Source organism: Homalodisca vitripennis, chromosome 8 (assembly GCF_021130785.1).
Source record: "Homalodisca vitripennis isolate AUS2020 chromosome 8, UT_GWSS_2.1, whole genome shotgun sequence".
NCBI classification, from domain to species: domain Eukaryota; kingdom Metazoa; phylum Arthropoda; class Insecta; order Hemiptera; family Cicadellidae; genus Homalodisca; species Homalodisca vitripennis.
Genome location: NC_060214.1, coordinates 128,412,586 through 128,432,037, shown reverse-complemented (window position 1 = coordinate 128,432,037; position 19,452 = coordinate 128,412,586). Strand labels below are relative to the sequence as shown.

Below are 19,452 nucleotides of genomic sequence, written 5' to 3'. Positions count from 1 at the left end.
TACGGGCCATTCTGACGACAAAAAAGAAACAGCCCAAAGGAAAAAATCCTACGACTTAAAACTAAAAACACTAAGAAAACAGCTTAACTCCTCCTACATTGAAAGATCTGACAACAAATGAAAAGCCATGTGGAAAAGTGATTAATAATGAAAGAAAAGAGAGATTAGAAAAAACTCAACTTGAACGCTTAAAACATACAGGACTAGACGCATCAGACTCTCCAATAGACATTGCCAATTACTTAAATAGCTTCTTTGCTACAATTGCTGACAGAACACTTGATACCAAAGGAAATGAACAACGAACAACACACACAATAGAACCAAATTACATATCCCAAATACCAAGACTAATTTTCCAGGAGAACAAATGAAATAGAAGTCGGAGACATCATAGACACCTTAAAATCAAAAACATCAACAGGAGACGATGAAATATCTTCTAAATTGGTCAAACAATGCAAACATGAAAAATTATCACTCCACTAACAACTATTATAAAACAAATCACTTTTACAAGGGACTGTTCCCAGCGGTTGAAAATCGCAAAAATTATATCCCAAAATATAAGACTGGAGCAACTGATGAAGCCACCAGTTATCGGCCAATCTCACTTTATCTCCACTTTTTTCCAAAATCCTGGAGCGAGTAGTGCTAACTAGACTACTGGACCATCTCAAACAGCACCACCTTCTTACTCCCGAGACAACATGGTTTTGTAAAAGACAGATCTACAGCAAACAGCACTGGTCCAACTAATTGAAACCATCATTGATAAATTGGAAGCAGGATATATAGCCACCAAGTATACTTTTGGACTTTACCAAGGCCTTCGACTGTCTAGACCACAAGCTCATTACAAAAAAACTGCAAACTCTGGGAATCATTGACAAAGAAATAGACTGGTTCAAGAGCTACCTCAGCAATAGGACACAGATTGTGGAAATTACTTACACTACACACAACACGGTCAAAAAAGTAAAATCTGAACACTACCAGTAAGCAGAGGAGTGCCGCAAGGCTCTGTTCTTGGACCCGTCTTGTATATCCTTCTGACTAGCGACTTTCCAGAATACCTTCAAAACCATTGTGAAATGGTAATGTACGCCGATGATACAGCCCCTTATTGTAGCAAACAAAAACAAAGATCAACTAGACATTGACTCCTTTGTAGCTTTCAATATGGCTAAACAATATTGCAACCTAAATGATTTGGTTTTTAAATGAATCAAAAACCCAACAACTAATTTTTACAGCTACTCAAAATAACTATCATGGCCTCCCAGAAGTAACTACAATAGAATTCGGAAAATATTTAGGACTCACCTTGGACCGAAATTTATCTTGGGAACCACACATCAACCAGCTCTGTCAAATAAGGAGTCTTTAAAGCAATAAGGGAGAATTGCACAAATCAGCAACACTGTGTAGCTATGACAGCATACTACTCGTTGTTTGAATCTCACTTGAAATACGGCCTGATAGCCTGGGGAGGCACGACAATCTCAAATCTCCAAAGGGTGCTGGTTCTACAAAAAAGGACAATTAGAGCTCTAAAAGGACTAGGACCACTTGACACATGCCGAACAGCCTTCAAAGAACTGAGAATTCTGACTGTAGTAGGACTCTACATCCAAGAGACAATCCTCTATACAATAAAATCAGGGCAAGCAAGGACTGGAGACGGACACTCCTATAACACCAGACACAGGAGCAACTTTTCTCCTAAATCAACATCATCTCAGCTTATTTGAGAGGAAACCTTCTTATCGAGGAGCAATGTTCTTCAACATTCTACCTGAATCCCTAAGAAGACTGCCAGAAAAGAACTTCAAAGCCTCCTTGAGAAACTGGCTACTGGAGCGACCCAATTTTCACCCATCCAAGAATTTGTTTAATGTAGAACACACAATTTTTGACAAGCACTAACTCATACACCAATTGTAACATAAACATGACTTTTTAACCCTGTTCTCCAAGAATATGTGCAATAAAGAATATTCTATTCCTATTCTAGTTGGTGATATTAACTGTTGCATACTACAGGAAACACAAAATCTCCTCTCACAACAATACCTAGATGTTTTGTACGGGTCCGGTTTTATTGGTTGTATTACTGTTCCCACAAGAGTTACGAGCGTAAGTAAAAGTTGTATTGATCATATTTTTACAGACTGTAAGGAAATTAATAAGTTAACAAGCTCAGTTATTCAATCCGAACTGACGGATCATTTTTTTATTATTACAGAATTAAAAAACTGGGTAGAAAAAACAAAATCGAAAAATAAAAAGTTAATACATTTTGTTGACGATACAGCTGTGGGTCATCTTATATCCGAGTTAGATTGGTCTCCGGTCGTAGAAACGGATGATGTCAATGTTAGTGCGGGTTTACTTGTTACAAATTTACAAAATATCATTAAAAAATGTACCAAAGAAAAAACTATCCTTGCAAAATACAAAGCAATCAAACCTTGGATCACAAACAATTTAATTAAAGAAATCAGGAATAGGGACAAACTCAGTAAACAATTAAAAAAAACAACCTTTTAACCCATTAGCATTAATGGCTTTTAAAAATTGTCGTAATCGGGTAAATTCATTAGTAAAAAGTGCTAAAGAAAATTACTATAGAAATAAAATTATATTGGCAAAAGGTAACGCAAGGGAACTTTGGAAGAACTTGGGAGAATTTATGGGAACTTCTAAATCCAAAGAAACGTTTCCTGTTGAACATTTTTTATCTGGAAACACTAGAAGTGAAACTGATAATATTTTAGAAGCTGCTGATCAGTTTAATGAGTACTACGCCAATGTGGGTAGTAATTTGGCTAATGCAATCCCTCCTGTCACGGAGGTGGTTGTCAATGACGAGGATTATCAGATAGACTCTGTATTCCAATTTTCTCCAGTTTCTCTTGAACAATTAGAGAAAAGTGTTTTAGAACTGAAAGGGGGATCAGCTCCAGGCGTCGATGGGATCCATACAAAAGTTATTAAAAGTAATTTTCAAAATTTAAAAATGCCTATTACTCATGTTATTAATGTTAGTTTGTCTCAGGGAAGATATCCAGATATTTTTAAGATTGGCAAAGTAATTCCAATTTATAAAAGTGGCAAAAAAAATTTGATCATTAACTATAGGCCTATTACTCTCGCTTGTGTTCTGGCTAAACTCATTGATAAGTGTGTTAAATTACAGCTTGTTGATTATTTAACCCGGAACAATTTCTTGTTTTCAAATCAATTTGGTTTTAGAAGAGATAAAAATATTAATGATAATTTATTTATGGTTACAAAAGAAATCCATGAAACAATTGGCCCTAATAATAATAAATGTATTATGGTGTTTATTGACTTGGCGAAAGCTTTTGATTCTGTTGATCGTGGTATTTTATTAACAAAATTGGTTAATATAACCAATTATATTAGCCTTATTTGGCTGGTATAAGGGACTTAGCACTTGATTGGTTTAAAAGCTACTTAAGTGATAGGCGTCAGTTGGTGTCGATAATGGGTGTTAGTAGTAGATTAGCAGAAATTGATTACGGGGTTATACAAGGGAGTACCCTTGGTCCAATTCTATTTTTAATATATATGAACAATCTAGGTAGGGTTAGTTTAGATAATGGCAAGATATTTCTTTATGCTGACGATACTGCTCTTATATTCGAAGGTTCGACCTGGGATGAAGCTTATGATAATGCTGAACAGGGTCTCCGTACGGTTAAGGGGTGGTTTGACCAAAATAAGCTTACTGTCAATTCGCAAAAAACTAAGTACATGGCCATCTCTCTTAGATCTTCTTCTGATCCTGTGGGATTACAACTCAGGTTACATACTTGTGGCAGAATGGATGGTTGCACAACGTGTGAGTGTGTTGAGAGTGTGGACGAATATAAGTATTTAGGAGTGACATTTGATAAGAGAATGAGTTGGGCCCCACACATCATTACAATAAGGAACAAGCTTAGGAAATTCATATTTGTTTTAGCTAATTTACGCCGGGTGGTTAATCTGAACGTTGTTAAATGTGTGTATTATGCTTATGTTCAATCGGTTTTACAGTTTGGAATAATCGCCTGGGGTGGAGCAAATAAAAATGTAATTAATCCATTAGAAATAGTACAAAAGGCTATTATTAAATCTATCTTACAGAAAGACAGAAGATACCCGACAAACTTAATTTTCGATGAATTTAAAGTTTTCAATATAAATCAACTCTATGTAAGAACCTTTATTTTATATATTTTTGACAACAAGTCTACCCTTTTCACACCTATAGGCCACCACTACCTTACTCGTTCAGTGGAAAATATTGGAATTGTGATTCCTAGATTATCGAAATCTATTAACAAAACCTGTTCGTTTTACATAATTAACATGTTGTATTCAAATTTACCAGCACACCTTAAAGTTAACGATGTCCTAAGAATAAATAGTTACAAAAAATTAGTAAACAAATGGTTAGTTGAAGTGGGGAGAGAAGGTGTTGAACGGTTTATTGTTTCTATATATTCCTAACGAGTGGTGTGGTGTGTGGGGGTGTGTGTGTTTGTGTGGTGTGTGTGTGTGTACGAGAGCGGCTGGGTGTGTGTGAGAGAGAGAATGAGTGAGAAATTGGGAGGAGAGTGTGAGTGAATGTAAAAGGGAGTGAGAGGGAGATTGACTGAAAGGAGTGAGAAAGATATAGAGAGAGACATTGCTGATTCGTCTGTAATGACTCATTTCATACACCCATCTCACATTCATTTCAATACTTAGGCCTAATTTAATTTAGAAATTTATTAGTAATAATAATTAAGGAATAATTATTTATAAATTGTCTCAAATTTAACTACAAACAATAATAAATACGAAATCAAAATTAATCAAAATCCACCTTATTACATATAAAACTCAAAAGTTATAAAGTGAACTAAAGTCAGTGATACAGTGTGCAGGGATGATTGTTGAAGAGTGAAGAGAGCAGATATTTGAAAGGTGAAGAGGAGAGAGGGATCTGGAAGAAGTGAAGCAAGATTATTATTTTAAATAAAGAAACTGGTTACATTTATTCAGCAGTATTTGAAAGGTTACTTTATTAAATTCTTATTATCACTGAAGTACAAAGAAGCAGAAGACAGACATTGGGTGAGAAAATTCTTTTTAAGTTTAATAGTGATTCATTGGAAGAACATAAAACCCAGGAACATTCGATTTGACTAATAATTCAAAATTAATATAATTAAAATTTAACAACAATTATTTTTCAAAATTACAATATCTTTTATAAAAAAAATACCCAATATTTCTATTTCATTAAGCCAGCACGACCACCCTGCCCTAAAATTTAAGAACTGTATTTAAAAATTTACCATTATTATTGTATCCTCCATCTTGTTTCAAAATTCAAACTTGTATGTCAATTAATTTATCATCATTAAAGTTCACATTTATATCATACTGAGTTATTTGTTATTTCTAACTATAATCAGAATACAAATTAAGTTTAACCATTTATTTAAAGTGTATAATAGTAATAGTATATATTACACGTCTTGTATTTGTTGATAGTTTCACATGCAGGACGAAAGGATGTCGAAATTTTATAGTGTTACATAATTTTACAAATTAGGTCATTGTAATTAGCTTATCAAATAAGTAGTCTCCAAATTGTATTACCTTTCTTTTCTCATCTATCTCTAATTCGCTAATTTAAGTTATATTAAACCTATTCATAAATTGATTACAAGAGTTAATTTTTTGTTTCTTAGAATTAATTCAGGTATCTTATATTTTTTTATTTATACTTTATGTTTGCTATATTTGTTTAGTAGACTTTTAGAGCTCGTTCCCAGCACACAGGCATATGCCTTTGCTGGGAACATATTTCACTTACAAATATGTATGTATTTAATGATTTCTGTGTGAAATAAAGTTTCTCATTTCATTTCATTTCATTTCAAACTACAGTAGACTCTCACTGCCGAATCACTGTATCGCTAGAATAATAGCAGACAATCAATAAAAATGCTTGAAATGTTCAAAACGCATGTTTTATTACACTTAATACTATTCAAAATTACTATTACAGTACGTGTGCGCTAAATTTAAATGAAAGGCATTAAAACATGTTCTTTAAATATTCTTTTTACATAAGTAATAATTGGTTTTTATCATTGCTGTCCCACACTGGAAGTAAACATAACCTCAACCTACAGTGTGTTAGGTCTATTTCACTGGAGTAAGAGAACTTTTGATTTTTTTGTTGTTTCTTGGCTTGAAAAGACACTTTTAATACTTTCTCTTGAAGCCTCTTTAAAACAAGAATATCGTTAGCAGACACGTAGCAAGTTTATTGCCTTTATCATGTCTCTTTAAAAACTTGTTCTTCTGAAGCAGAATTAAAGTTTTATGTTTTTGTTTACACTGGAACATTTTTCAGTTACTGTCTTGAAATATAAATTAATCACAAACTACAACACTAAGCACAGTAGCAATAGCACGAATAACACTGGCACTGTCAACGTGAATAGCGGCTAAACCACGAGACCAGATTATAGAGGGTCTACTGTAATCGATATTTCATGCCCTATAACTTACACATAATTAGAGTTTACATCAATTATATAGGCTGACTATTAAGGTCAGATACAACATTCTTATGTCACCCTATTGACAGTTGTTTTGTTTTGTCTTCATTAAGTACAAGGTTATTATTAATACAATATTCATGTGCCGTATTCATCGCAATGTAGGTTGATACCACTCCAGCGCCGGAAGTGGGCGTATTTGGCATGGAATGAATGGGGTATGAATGTTTAAGTGTTGTAAGTTTGAATGTGGCCTTGATGTGGGATGAATAACAAAAAATTAGATATGAAACTTGAGGTTTGCTATGCAATGTATATTGTTAACTGCAATTAAATGATTTGATTCTTTACTAACTTGAGCACGATTAATGTTCGATGACAATTTGTAATAGGCAACGCTGCCAGACACACCAGGTATAGAGAAGATGACAGGACAGGAGTCCGGACACGTGATGGGGGACTTGGCGGATGTGGGAAGTACGGCAGCAGTCAATGGTAATGCGGAACCGGACCAGACAGCGGCACAGCCGGCACCGGCACCGGCACCAGCACAGTCGGCCCCTCACAGTCCTGTCAAGAGCAAGGCTGCCACAGTGCATCGGTCTCCGTCACTGGTGTGTACTCTCTCTCTCTCTCTCTCTCTCTCTCTCTCTCTGACTCAGGGAACTTACAGTAGTATTTAGGTTTAGTGAACTGATTGTTGGAATATTCTCACTTGATCTATTAGTGAAAAACAATCTTATAAAATATTGCATTGTTCATAACTGAGGATCCGTAAATTATTTTACTTTTAAATAGCAATGTTCAAAACTTCAAAGCAACTATTGACGATCCTCAAACTACTAAATTGATAAATTCTAGATTACTAGTAGTTGAAATAGTTTTCCATGTTTCCCATTAACAATTTAAATGGCAAAACAAGTAACCCACCTAAGTCGCAATTGTCAATCTGTGTAGTTTGTGAGGAGACACAAAAGTTTTAAAAATATTTTAGTTTTGCAATTCTTTGATAGTCACTTGTTATATTATACCAAAAATCTCAAATGTTCGTCTTGATCTCAATTCCATGTGGAACAAGAATGTCTGATCTGGTACTTGGAATAAACGCTGCAACGGACTATCCTAGGGCAGACTAGAGTTAAAATAGTGAAATAAGATTTTGAGTTATGTTTTAAATATACATTATGCCCTACATTAATAATTTCTTTTTTTCCATAAAACGATTTATGGTGTTCACCATTTAACAACATGAAATGGTAGCCATTTTTGCAGTCTTTCGAGATTATTGTTTTAAAATCATAAGAAATAAAGAGATGAGTTTTAGTTAAAAACGTAAAAATCTAATAAGTTGACAGTTTGAAATACAATATTTAGTTGTAGATTTTGAGTGTTAAAGTATTTATTTTTATTATTAGCTCTGAAAAAGTCCTCCAAAAACACATAAATTTTGTGCTGGTACCAATGTACATAATATAATATCGTCCAGAGAGTAAATTCTGTTTGTATTTCTTGTTGTTGTTGTATCATTGATTTCTTGCATACAAGGTAAGCTACTGCTCCCGACCTGTTACAAACGAGTTGATGCTATTTTTAGTTGACTAATGATAATCCCGCCTTGTGTGAGATGGACATCTGCAATACAATGCAAGGAACATTAAATCAGCAGAAATTCATCACCAGATCTGTGGGATGTATGGATAGTGATGAGTGATTCAGTAGTAGTGTGAGTGACTCGGCAGTAAGTAATGAATGTGATTGTGTTCATAATGTTAAACACTAGTGGCATCCATCTTTTGTTAGTGATCAATTGTTCATGCATTGAAATAAAAATTGAAGAAGACAGTCCTTACATGTAATTTTGAAAGCTCTGTTATTACTAAAATGTGTGCCACACTGTGGACAGGTGCGTGCTAATTTCTAGTAGTTATGTTGTAAATAGTTCAATGTGTACAGATTGTGTGAGTAATATTACTGTTGGTTATATTCTTACCGTAGAAAGACATGATTAGCTGGTACAGTAATAGTAATGAGTAATGTGGACTGGTCACAGCCGGTGGGAGGGAACCAGTGGGTGCCCACCTCGGAGTGGGTGGCCTCGTGGAAGTCCAAGCTGCCTCTGCAGACCATCATGAGGTTACTGCAAGTGTTGGTGCCTCAAGTCGAGAAGATCTGCATCGACAAGTGAGTCATTCCTGAACTAACTATTGATATTTGTGTTTCTATTAATTTTGGGAATAGCAATAAGTCCCCTATCCTGTAAGAATTTTTATTAGGTAGCCTAATGTTTAAATTCTTACATAAAGATAAATTTATCGATGGCTTCTTTTCTATGTAGGCTAAATGTTCATGCTTAAGAACTATAACTTGTACTATGCAAATTAAAAGTAATTAGATGTACATTTTTTGTCTTTTATCGTAATGCATGTGATGTGTACAGAACATAAGATAAAATAGTACACATATCAGTAATTTGTGTAAGATCAAACAGAACAAAAAACTGAAATACGATATAAAGGCTCAAAAAGCTTTCTCAAGTAGTCTTTTCACAAATAATGGCACTTTGGTAATTTTTTTTGGTTTTCACACTAATTATTTGTTGCATTATTCTTAAAAGAGAAAATATAAAGATACCAAACATATAAAATATAGAGAAGAAATATTTTACAAAACATAAACAATAGTTATTGTCTCAAACTGAAAGTGTAACAAACCAAAGAGTAGCACGATTGAGATAGGTAACAGACAGAATCAATGAAAATAGCAAAATCTGTTGTTGTTTAAACTGAAAGTGTAACAAACCAAAGAGTAGCACGATTGAGATAGGTAACAGACAGAATCAATGAAAATAGCAAAATCTGTTGTTGTTTAAACTGAAGTGTAACAAACCAAAGAGTAGCACGATTGAGATAGGTAACAGACAGAATCAACAGCAACAATGAATCAAAATCTGTTGTTGTTTAAACTGAAGTGTAACAAACCAAAGAGTAGCACGAAGATAGGTAACTGTTCTGTTGTTGTTTAAACTGAAGTGTAACAAACCAAAGAGTAGCACGATTGAGATAGGTAACAGACAGAATCAATGAAAATAGCAAAATCTGTTGTTGTTTAAACTGAAGTGTAACAAACCAAAGAGTAGCACGATTGAGATAGGTAACAGACAGAATCAATGAAAATAGCAAAATCTGTTGTTGTTTAAACTGAAGTGTAACAAACCAAAGAGTAGCACGATTGAGATAGGTAACAGACAGAATCAATGAAAATAGCAAAATCTGTTGTTGTTTAAACTGAAGTGTAACAAACCAAAGAGTAGCACGATTGAGATAGGTAACAGACAGAATCAATGAAAATAGCAAAATCTGTTGTTGTTTAAACTGAAGTGTAACAAACCAAAGAGTAGCACGATTGAGATAGGTAACAGACAGAATCAATGAAAATAGCAAAATCTGTTGTTGTTTAAACTGAAGTGTAACAAACCAAAGAGTAGCACGATTGAGATAGGTAACAGACAGAATCAATGAAAATAGCAAAATCTGTTGTTGTTTAAACTGAAGTGTAACAAACCAAAGAGTAGCACGATTGAGATATGTAACAGACAGAATCAATGAAAATAGCAAAATCTGTTGTTGTTTATAACATGAAATTACTAAACATACTATAGTCATTTCTGATTGGCTGATTTCCAGGTTTTTTTTTGCTCCACAATTTTATACAAAAAATAGTTTCAGTATGTTTTTTCAATGTATCTCCAAGTACTCCCAAGGGATTCCTAAAAAAATAATTTACCTTAAAAATTAAGCAATTGTGTGCCTCGTGAAATGCATGCACATGAAAAGTAGGCATGTCTAAAATACACCAAAAAGGTATTTCTGACTTAAGTCGTCTGTGTGGGAACAATACTCTACTTAGCCTAGTACAGAGTTTCTCAACATGAGATCTGCAAGTAAGTTCAGCCAAGCAGCTTAACTGTGTTTATGGCATCCATTCCCTTGCCAAGACCAACGATCAGGGCCTGTAGTTTGGACTTATTTATTGCCACAAAACCAGTCTGCTGCTAATTGTAATAATACATTAACATTTTCCACAGCAGTAGAAGTCTCCAAATGACCAGAGTAAAGCGTTGTGTCATCTGCAGAGAGTACAAGATTACCGTAGAGATGGTATTGCAGATCGTTAATTGATACTAAGAAGAGAAAAGGTCAGAGCAAGGAGCTCTCGGGCCACTGTTTCATCTTGCTGGGTCTAGATGTTCCACCATTCTAACTAACCACTTGGCACCTATCATCAAGCTAAGATTTAGCGAGCCAGTTTCTTGAGCAAAATTTTGTGAGATCGCAATCGAAAGCACGTGAGAGATCACAATCAAAGGCACGTGAGAGATGACGTAATAAAACCAAAGTGGACTGATTAGTTATGTGTAGCAACAGTAGGATTTGGATCTCAACCGTGGATTTTGGGTATCTACAGAATGATCCAAGGTGTTGGATACGGTTGTGCTCAGCTTTAGAAGCTCTTGTTCGGTCAAGTAAATGTGAATCTTTGTATTGAATGAATGGAATGGTAGCTACCGAATTGGATATATTGGAGGTGATTGGTAAGCTTGATGCGTGTATACCAGTTTCTGTTTATTCTTGAACAGTTTTTACATTTAAATCTAGAAAGGTCTTTTTTGGGAGAAGCAGTGTGAGTAAATTGCAATTTGCTGAAACTGTTGGGCTCTATTAGAAATGTCCTATGTAATCTTTATATATTGTTAAAAATCATAAAGATGTCCTTTATAAAGTGGATCTAGCAAGCAGGCATCTGAAAAGAACACCTTTCTAGTACCTATCACCATCCATTTTATTTGCAAAAAGTTTCTCCTTAAAAATTCAAATGATTGTTTTAAAATATAAAATTTAGTTAGGTTGATTAAAAAGGCTGGAGAATGTGCTGTAACTAATTCTGTTTTGACTATTTGTATTCAGCAAATCTTCAATTCATTATTAAAGATGCACATTTTTATTTAATACCAAATTTCGCTATTTGTACCAGCATATCTAGAAGACAAGTCATGCCTTGAACTTTTCCTGGTCTTGTGCAGGGGGCTGACTGACGAGAGTGAGATACTCAAGTTCCTGCAGCATGGAACACTTGTAGGGTTGCTGCCAGTTCCACACCCCATCCTGATACGCAAGTACCAGGCCAACTCTGGCACCACAACATGGTTCCGCACTTACATGTGGGGCGTCATATACCTGAGGTACAATAATAATAGTTTAGTGTTGAATTATAAATATACAAGTGTGAGATACTCAAGTTCCTGCAGCACGGAACACTGGTAAGGTTGCTGCCAGTTCCACATCCCATCCTGATACGCCAACTCAGGTACGACAATATGGTTCCGCACTTACATGTGGGGCGTCATATACCTGAGGTACAATAATAATAGTTTAGTGTTGAATTATAAATATACAAGTGTGAGATACTCAAGTTCCTGCAGCACGGAACACTGGTAAGGTTGCTGCCAGTTCCACATCCCATCCTGATACGCCAACTCAGGTACCACAATATGGTTCCGCACTTACATGTGGGGCGTCATATACCTGAGGTACAATAATAATAGTTTAGTGTTGAATTATAAATATACAAGTGTGAGATACTCAAGTTCCTGCAGCACGGAACACTCGTAAGGTTGCTGCCAGTTCCACATCCCATCCTGATACGCCAACTCAGGTACCACAATATGGTTCCGCACTTACATGTGGGGCGTCATATACCTGAGGTACAATAATAATAGTTTAGTGTTGAATTATAAATATACAAGTGTGAGATACTCAAGTTCCTGCAGCACGGAACACTCGTAAGGTTGCTGCCAGTTCCACATCCCATCCTGATATGCCAACTCAGGTACCACAATATGGTTCCGCACTTACATGTGGGGCTTCATATACCTGAGGTACAATAATAATAGTTTAGTGTTGAATTATAAATATACAAGTGTGAGATACTCAAGTTCCTGCAGCACGGAACACTCGTAAGGTTGCTGCCAGTTCCACATCCCATCCTGATACGCCAACTCAGGTACGACAATATGGTTCCGCACTTACATGTGGGGCGTCATATACCTGAGGTACAATAATAATAGTTTAGTGTTGAATTATAAATATACAAGTGTGAGATACTCAAGTTCCTGCAGCACGGAACACTGGTAAGGTTGCTGCCAGTTCCACATCCCATCCTGATACGCCAACTCAGGTACCACAATATGGTTCCGCACTTACATGTGGGGCGTCATATACCTGAGGTACAATAATAATAGTTTAGTGTTGAATTATAAATATACAAGTGTGAGATACTCAAGTTCCTGCAGCACGGAAACACTGGTAAGGTTGCTGCCAGTTCCAACATCACCATCCTGATACGCAAAGTACCAGGCCCAACTCTGGCACACACAACATGGTTCCGCACTTACATGTGGGGCGTCATATACCTGCAGGTACAATAATAATAGTTTAGTGTTGAATTATAAATATACAAGTGTGAGATAATCAAGTTCCTGCAGCACGGAAACACTCGTAGGTTGCTGCCTAGTTCCACATCCATCCAGCTGATACGCCAACTCAGGGTACCACAATATGGTTCCGCACTTAACATGTGGGCGTCACTATACCTGAGGTACATTAATAATATAGTTTAGTATTGAATTATAACTATACAGTGTGAGATACTCCAAGTCCCTGCAGCACGGGAACACTCGTAAGGTTGCTGCCAGTTCCACATCCCATCCTGATACGCCAACTCAGGTACCACAATATGGTTCCGCACTTACATGTGGGGCGTCATATACCTGAGGTACAATAAATAATAGTTTAAGTGTTGAATTATAATATACAAGTGTGAGATACTCAAGTTCCTGCAGCATGGAAAACACTCGTAAGGTTGCTGCCAGTTCCACATCCCATCCAGATACGCCAACTCAGGTACCACAAAATGTGGACTGGGGGTTCCGGCACTTACATGCTGTGGCCGCGCTGGAGAGCTTCGGGCTGCTTCATATACCTGAGGTACAATAATAATAGTTTAGTGTTGAATTATAAATATACAAGTGTGAGATACTCAAGTTCCTGCAGCACGGAACACACTCGTAAGGTTGCTGCCAGTTCCACATCCCATCCTGATACGCCAACTCAGGTACGACAACATTTGGTTCCGCACTTACATGTGGGGCTTCATATACCTGAGGTACAATAATAATAGTTTAGTGTTGAATTATAAAATATACAAGTGTGAGGATACTCAAGTTCCTGCAGCACGGAACACTCGTAAGGTTGCTGCCAGTTTTTCCACATCCCATCCTGATACGCCAACTCAGGTACCACAATATGGTTCCGCACTTACATGTGGGGGTCATATACCTGTAGGTACAATAATAATAGTTTAGTGTTGAATTATAAATATACAAGTGTGAGATACTCATGTTTCCTGCAGCACGGAACACTGGTAAGGTTGCTGCCAGTTCCACATCCCATCCTGATACGCAAGTACCAGGCCAACTCTGGCACCACAACATGGTTCCGCACTTACATCGTGGGGCGTCATATACCTGAGGTTCAATAATAATAGTTTAGTGTTGAATTATAAATATACAAGTGTGAGATACTCAAGTTCCTGCAGCACGGAACACTCGTAGGTTGCTGCCAGTTTCCACATCCCATCTGATACGCCCAACTCAGGTACCCACAATATGATTCCGCACTTACTATGTGGGGCGTCATATTCCTGAGGTACAATAATAATAGTTTAGTGGTTGAATTATAAATATACAAGTGTGAGATACTCAAGTTCCTGCAGCACGGAACACTTCGTATAGGTTGCTGCCACGTTCCACATCCCATCCTGATACGCAAGTACCAGGGCCAAACTCTGGCACCACAACATGGTTCCGCACTTACATGTGGGGCGTCGCATATACCTGAGGGATACAATTACTAATAGTTTAGTGTTGAATTATAAATATACAAAGTGTGAGATACTCAAGTTCCTGCAGCACGGAACACTCGTAAGGTTGCTGGCCAGTTCCACATCCCATCCTGATATGCCAACTCAGGTACCACAATATGGTTCCGCACTTACATGTGGGGCTTCATATACCTGAGGTACAATAATAATAGTTTAGTGTTGAATTATAAAATATACAAGTGTGAGATACTCAAGTTCCTGCAGCACACAGGAACACTCGTAAGGTTGCTGCCAGTTCCACATCCCATCACTGATACGCCAACTCCAAGGTACCACAATATGGTTCCGCACTTACATGTGGGGCGTCATATACCTGAGGTACAATAATAATAGTTAGTGTTGAAATTTATAAATATTACAAGTGTGAGATACTCAAGTTCCTGCAGCATGGAACACTTGTAGGGTTGCTGCCGAGTTCCACACCCCAATCCTGATACGCAAGTACCAGGCCAACTCTGGCACCACAACATGGTTCCAGCACTTACATGTGGGGCCGTCATATACCTGAGGTACATATAATAATAGTTTAGTGTTGAATTATAAATATACAAGTGTGAGATACTCAAGTTCCTGCAGCACGGAACACTCGTAAGGTTGCTGCACAGTTCCACATCCCATCCTGATATGCCAACTCAGGTACCACAATATGGTTCCGCACTTACATGTGGGGCTTCATAACCTGAGGTACAATAAATAATAGTTTAGTGTTGAATTATAAATATACAAGTGTGAGATACTCAAGTTCCTGCAGCACGGAACACTCGTAAGGTTGCTGCCAGTTCCACATCCCATCATGATACGCCAACTCAGATACCACAATATGGTTCCACACTTACATGTGGGGCTTCATATACCTGAGGTACAATAATAATAGTTTAGTGTTGAATTATAAATATACAAAGTGTGAGATACTCAAGTTCCTGCAGCACGGAAACACCCTGTTAAGGTTGCTGCCAGTTCCACACATCCCATCCTGATTACGCCAACTCAGGTACCACAATATGGTTCCGCACTTACATGTGTGGGCTTCATATACCTGAGGTACAATAATAATAGTTTAGTGTTGAATTTATAAATATACAAGTGTGAGATACTCAAGTTCCTGCAGCACGGATCACTCGTAAGGTTGCTGCCAGTTCCACATCCCATCCTGATACGCCAACTCAGGTACCACAAACATGGTTCCGCACTTACATGTGGGGCTTCATATACCTGAGGTACAATAATAATAGTTTAGTGTTGAATTATAAATATACAAGTGTGAGATACTCAAGTTCCTGCAGCACGGAACACTCGTAAAAAATTATTCCCAGATAGTTCTATTGGTCCACACGACCAATGATACCAGAACCGCAGGACCCGGAGTAAGGATCAGCCCAGGAGTGCAGTCTGAGTCATCTCTGGACCCAGATCACAATCAATTATAGAAACAAATGGTAGATATTTTGTTTTTGTTGTAGTAGAGGAGCTCAAACGGGGATTTTGTGCGTTACTCAAGCGAGTCAGAAAACCATATGGGGAGAATCGTTGTGCCCTGTAGTGTACCCCTACCATGTATGAACCCTTAATATAGAGGCATGCATTGAGGGCAGTCCGTCAGATTAGTAAAAAAATCGATCCGTAAGTTAAGTACATGAAGAACAGTGTATATTTGAATAATATGACGATTTGAGCATGGCATAAGGAAATGGGTGAGTCAAAAAAGTCATCTTGAAATACTTGAGTGCGGTTGAACTTTTTTTATTTTGAAACAAATGCTTTAAGTGGTTAGAAAGCTACCTAAAAGGAAGGTCACAAGTTGTGGAGATTAAGCATACAACATCTAATCTCACTAGCATGCTCAAATCACACCCTAAACCAAATTACAAGAGGAGTCCCACAGAGGTCTGTGCTGGGACCCATTCTGTTCTTTCTGCTGACTAACGATCTCCCAGCTCTAATTCAAAATGAGTCAACTCACCTTTTAAGAAGTGGCTCAGCTGAAGAATTGTATTATTTATTGAGTTATTATTCTGTTTATTCTCTACAAAATGTCATCGCCTACAGCAAATTAAATGACTTGGCGATGAACCCTGGCAAAACTACACAAGTGCACTTTAGCAAGAAAAAAGTCCAACTTGCAAGCTTCCCCAATATATCAGTGCTTAATCAGACTGTTTTTAGGTGTAACTCTAGACAGCGGCCTCACCTGGACAGATCACGTGAAAAAAATTTGCAGAAAAATCAGTACAGGTATTTACATTGTTAAACGTATCAAATGGGGTTGGCACTCTGGAAGCGGCAAAAGTAGTCTACTATACATTTGTAGAGTCTCAACATTAGATACAGCCTCATAATCTGGGGAACTTCATTAGGGAACCTTAAGAGAATGCTTGTACTACAAAAGAAGGCAGTCAGGACCCATGCAACCTTGAGCCCTCTGCAAAGCTGCTGATAGGTCTACCAGACTCTTGGCATACTTACAGTACCTGCACTCTTCATCTATGAAGTGATCTTACACGTAGACAAATTACATCTGCAGACTCACATGGACCCCACACGCCATGCCTCAAGGCTTACCCTTCCGAACAGCCCTTTTGAAAAAAAAACCATCATACATGGGCCAAAAATTTAAATACCTCCTTCCAGACTTCCTCTGAAACCTGACAGGCGACGGACTGAAGAACTCGCTTAGAGAATTTCTGCTTGAGAAACCTGTCTAGACTATAGAAGAGTTTCTGAAATCTGCAAATTCAAGAACCACATGGCGTTCAACATTTAAACATCAATCTTTAAATCACAACTATTATATTATAATTGTATTATAATAACTTTGTATTATAATCTGACAAACTACTGTTCTTAATGATCATGTAATAAAGATACTTTGACTTTGATTACGGAAAGAATATAATATGGCGATTTTCATGTGGTGGTGTAGCTAAAACCATAAATAAAGTGTGGAGCATACAGCTGCTGAGAACAGTATTTCCCACTCCGTGTCTCTCTCTCTCTTTTCTTCTCACTCTTTCTCTATTGATTTTTTTGTTGCCTTAAAATAATTTTGTGAATTTAATGAAATAAGTTTTATATAATTTTACCTCTTATAGCATATTTATAATAAAAAGTTAGATTTTAGCTTAAACAAAAATATATTTTGTAGATGTCTTGGTGTTATAGATTTATTAGTGGTGCGAAGGGTTAAATGTTTAAATAGGAATACTTTATTTATATCTGTCTTTATCACTCCATATTTATTTATTTTGTAGATGTCTTGGTGTTATAGATTTATTAGTGGTGCGAAGGGTTAAATGTTTAAATAGGAATACTTTATTTATATCTGTCTTTATCACTCCATATTTATTTATTTTGCCACTGATCTATTTTTTTCTTGCACATGCTTTTCTAGGTGTGCTAGGTAATGTGTTTAATTTGAAATTAAATTAAAACTTATAAATTAAAAATACTACAAGAGAAATGTTATTTTTTAATTATTACAATTTACATTACACTTCCGCTTGTACAGCTCATGTTAATGTTTCTGTGCTTCCTTGCAACGGTAGCCTGATCCCATCCATGATCAACACCATTAGCCTTTGAGGACTGAGGCTTGAAATATTGAACTTGACTAACCCTTTAGTAATAAGTAATAGTCAAACTGCAAAACAACTGCCAAAGTATTGACATCTTCTGCTTAAAAAGTATACTCAGTTTGAAAAAGTAAAAAATCGGAGATAGCCATTAGCTAGTGAATGTAATGTAATATATTATAAAACACTTAATGTCTCTTTTAAAATAATACTAAAGTTACAAATACAAATGATGTAAGGTGCATCACACTAATAAATATAGATGTTAAATTATGTCCTTTGTAGTAAATATTCCATATTGTACTGTATTCACATATATCTTAGCAACGTTCAAAAATTAAATTATTACAGTAAATAATGATAAAACAATATAATTGAATTTTTATAAAGTTAAGAACAAATGTGGATTAGAATGGGGAGGTTTACCTAGGGAGAAAAGGGTTGAATAAAGTACTGATGCCACTCACAGCATGGTACGGCTGAGATGTTCCACCCTCCCAAATGACTGTCACAGGGTCGACATTTTGTCCATCTGAACATTTACAGATGAGAGTCAAGTGCAGCATACTTCACACATAGAGTCCTCCGGCATCAAAGGGTAGGAATATCCAATTACATGGGAATCCACATCTGTCCAGGTTCTCGAAAAACTAACTCCACAAAATCTAAAGCGGATCAAGAGGAAACTAGTCCACACCTTGTGTTAGTTAAAATCACATAAAGTTTAAAGAGAAAAAAGAGCAGCGAACATGTGCTCGGCCCAAAACAAGCAACGAAATTGAGATCCACCACTTTGTGATCCTTATTATATAATGTTGGCTGCCGGCCGGGGGGCCAAGTGATAAGTGATCTTTAAAATCTAGAGGAGTAGGTTTTAAATAACTTAATCAGTATAGTTTTGACTCTAAAAAAAACAAGAGTTGAGTAGTACATGTTTACTAGACGAATAGTTGTTTATAAATACGAGGCATTCTTCACAAGGTGGGTGCCAGAAAAAGGATTCTAAGAAATTTGAATCTCACGTAGATTGTATTCTTCTTGTAAAATTAAGTTTATGATTTTAAGTCAGTCAATACCTAGAATACTGACTGTTAGTTAAAAGGTTAATTGGAATGATATGATCTTTGATTTAATTCTTTTTGGCTATTGTAATTTATCAGTATGATAGAGTATAAACAACTTTGACAAGTAGCCAATTCCCTTTAAATTCTCATTGTTTCTACTCCCCTGCTTTTTTATTTAAAATTTTGGCTTAAATTAGTCTTCTAAATTAGTTGTTCCTATGTCAGCTATTGTGAAAGTTTGTTAGT

At 36.4% G+C, this 19,452-nt stretch overlaps 1 protein-coding gene across 1 annotated transcript in view; it reads left to right on the top strand.

Annotated features, from left to right (window-relative positions):
- Positions 1-19,452, top strand: part of LOC124368370 (protein HID1-like) — a 61,188-nt gene that overhangs the window by 32,443 nt on the left and 9,293 nt on the right. The window contains exons 13-15 of the mRNA XM_046825654.1: positions 6,968-7,189; positions 8,626-8,756; positions 11,656-11,814. Coding sequence (XP_046681610.1) covers positions 6,968-7,189; positions 8,626-8,756; positions 11,656-11,814 — 512 coding nt within the window. The remainder of the gene's footprint in view (positions 1-6,967; positions 7,190-8,625; positions 8,757-11,655; positions 11,815-19,452) is intronic.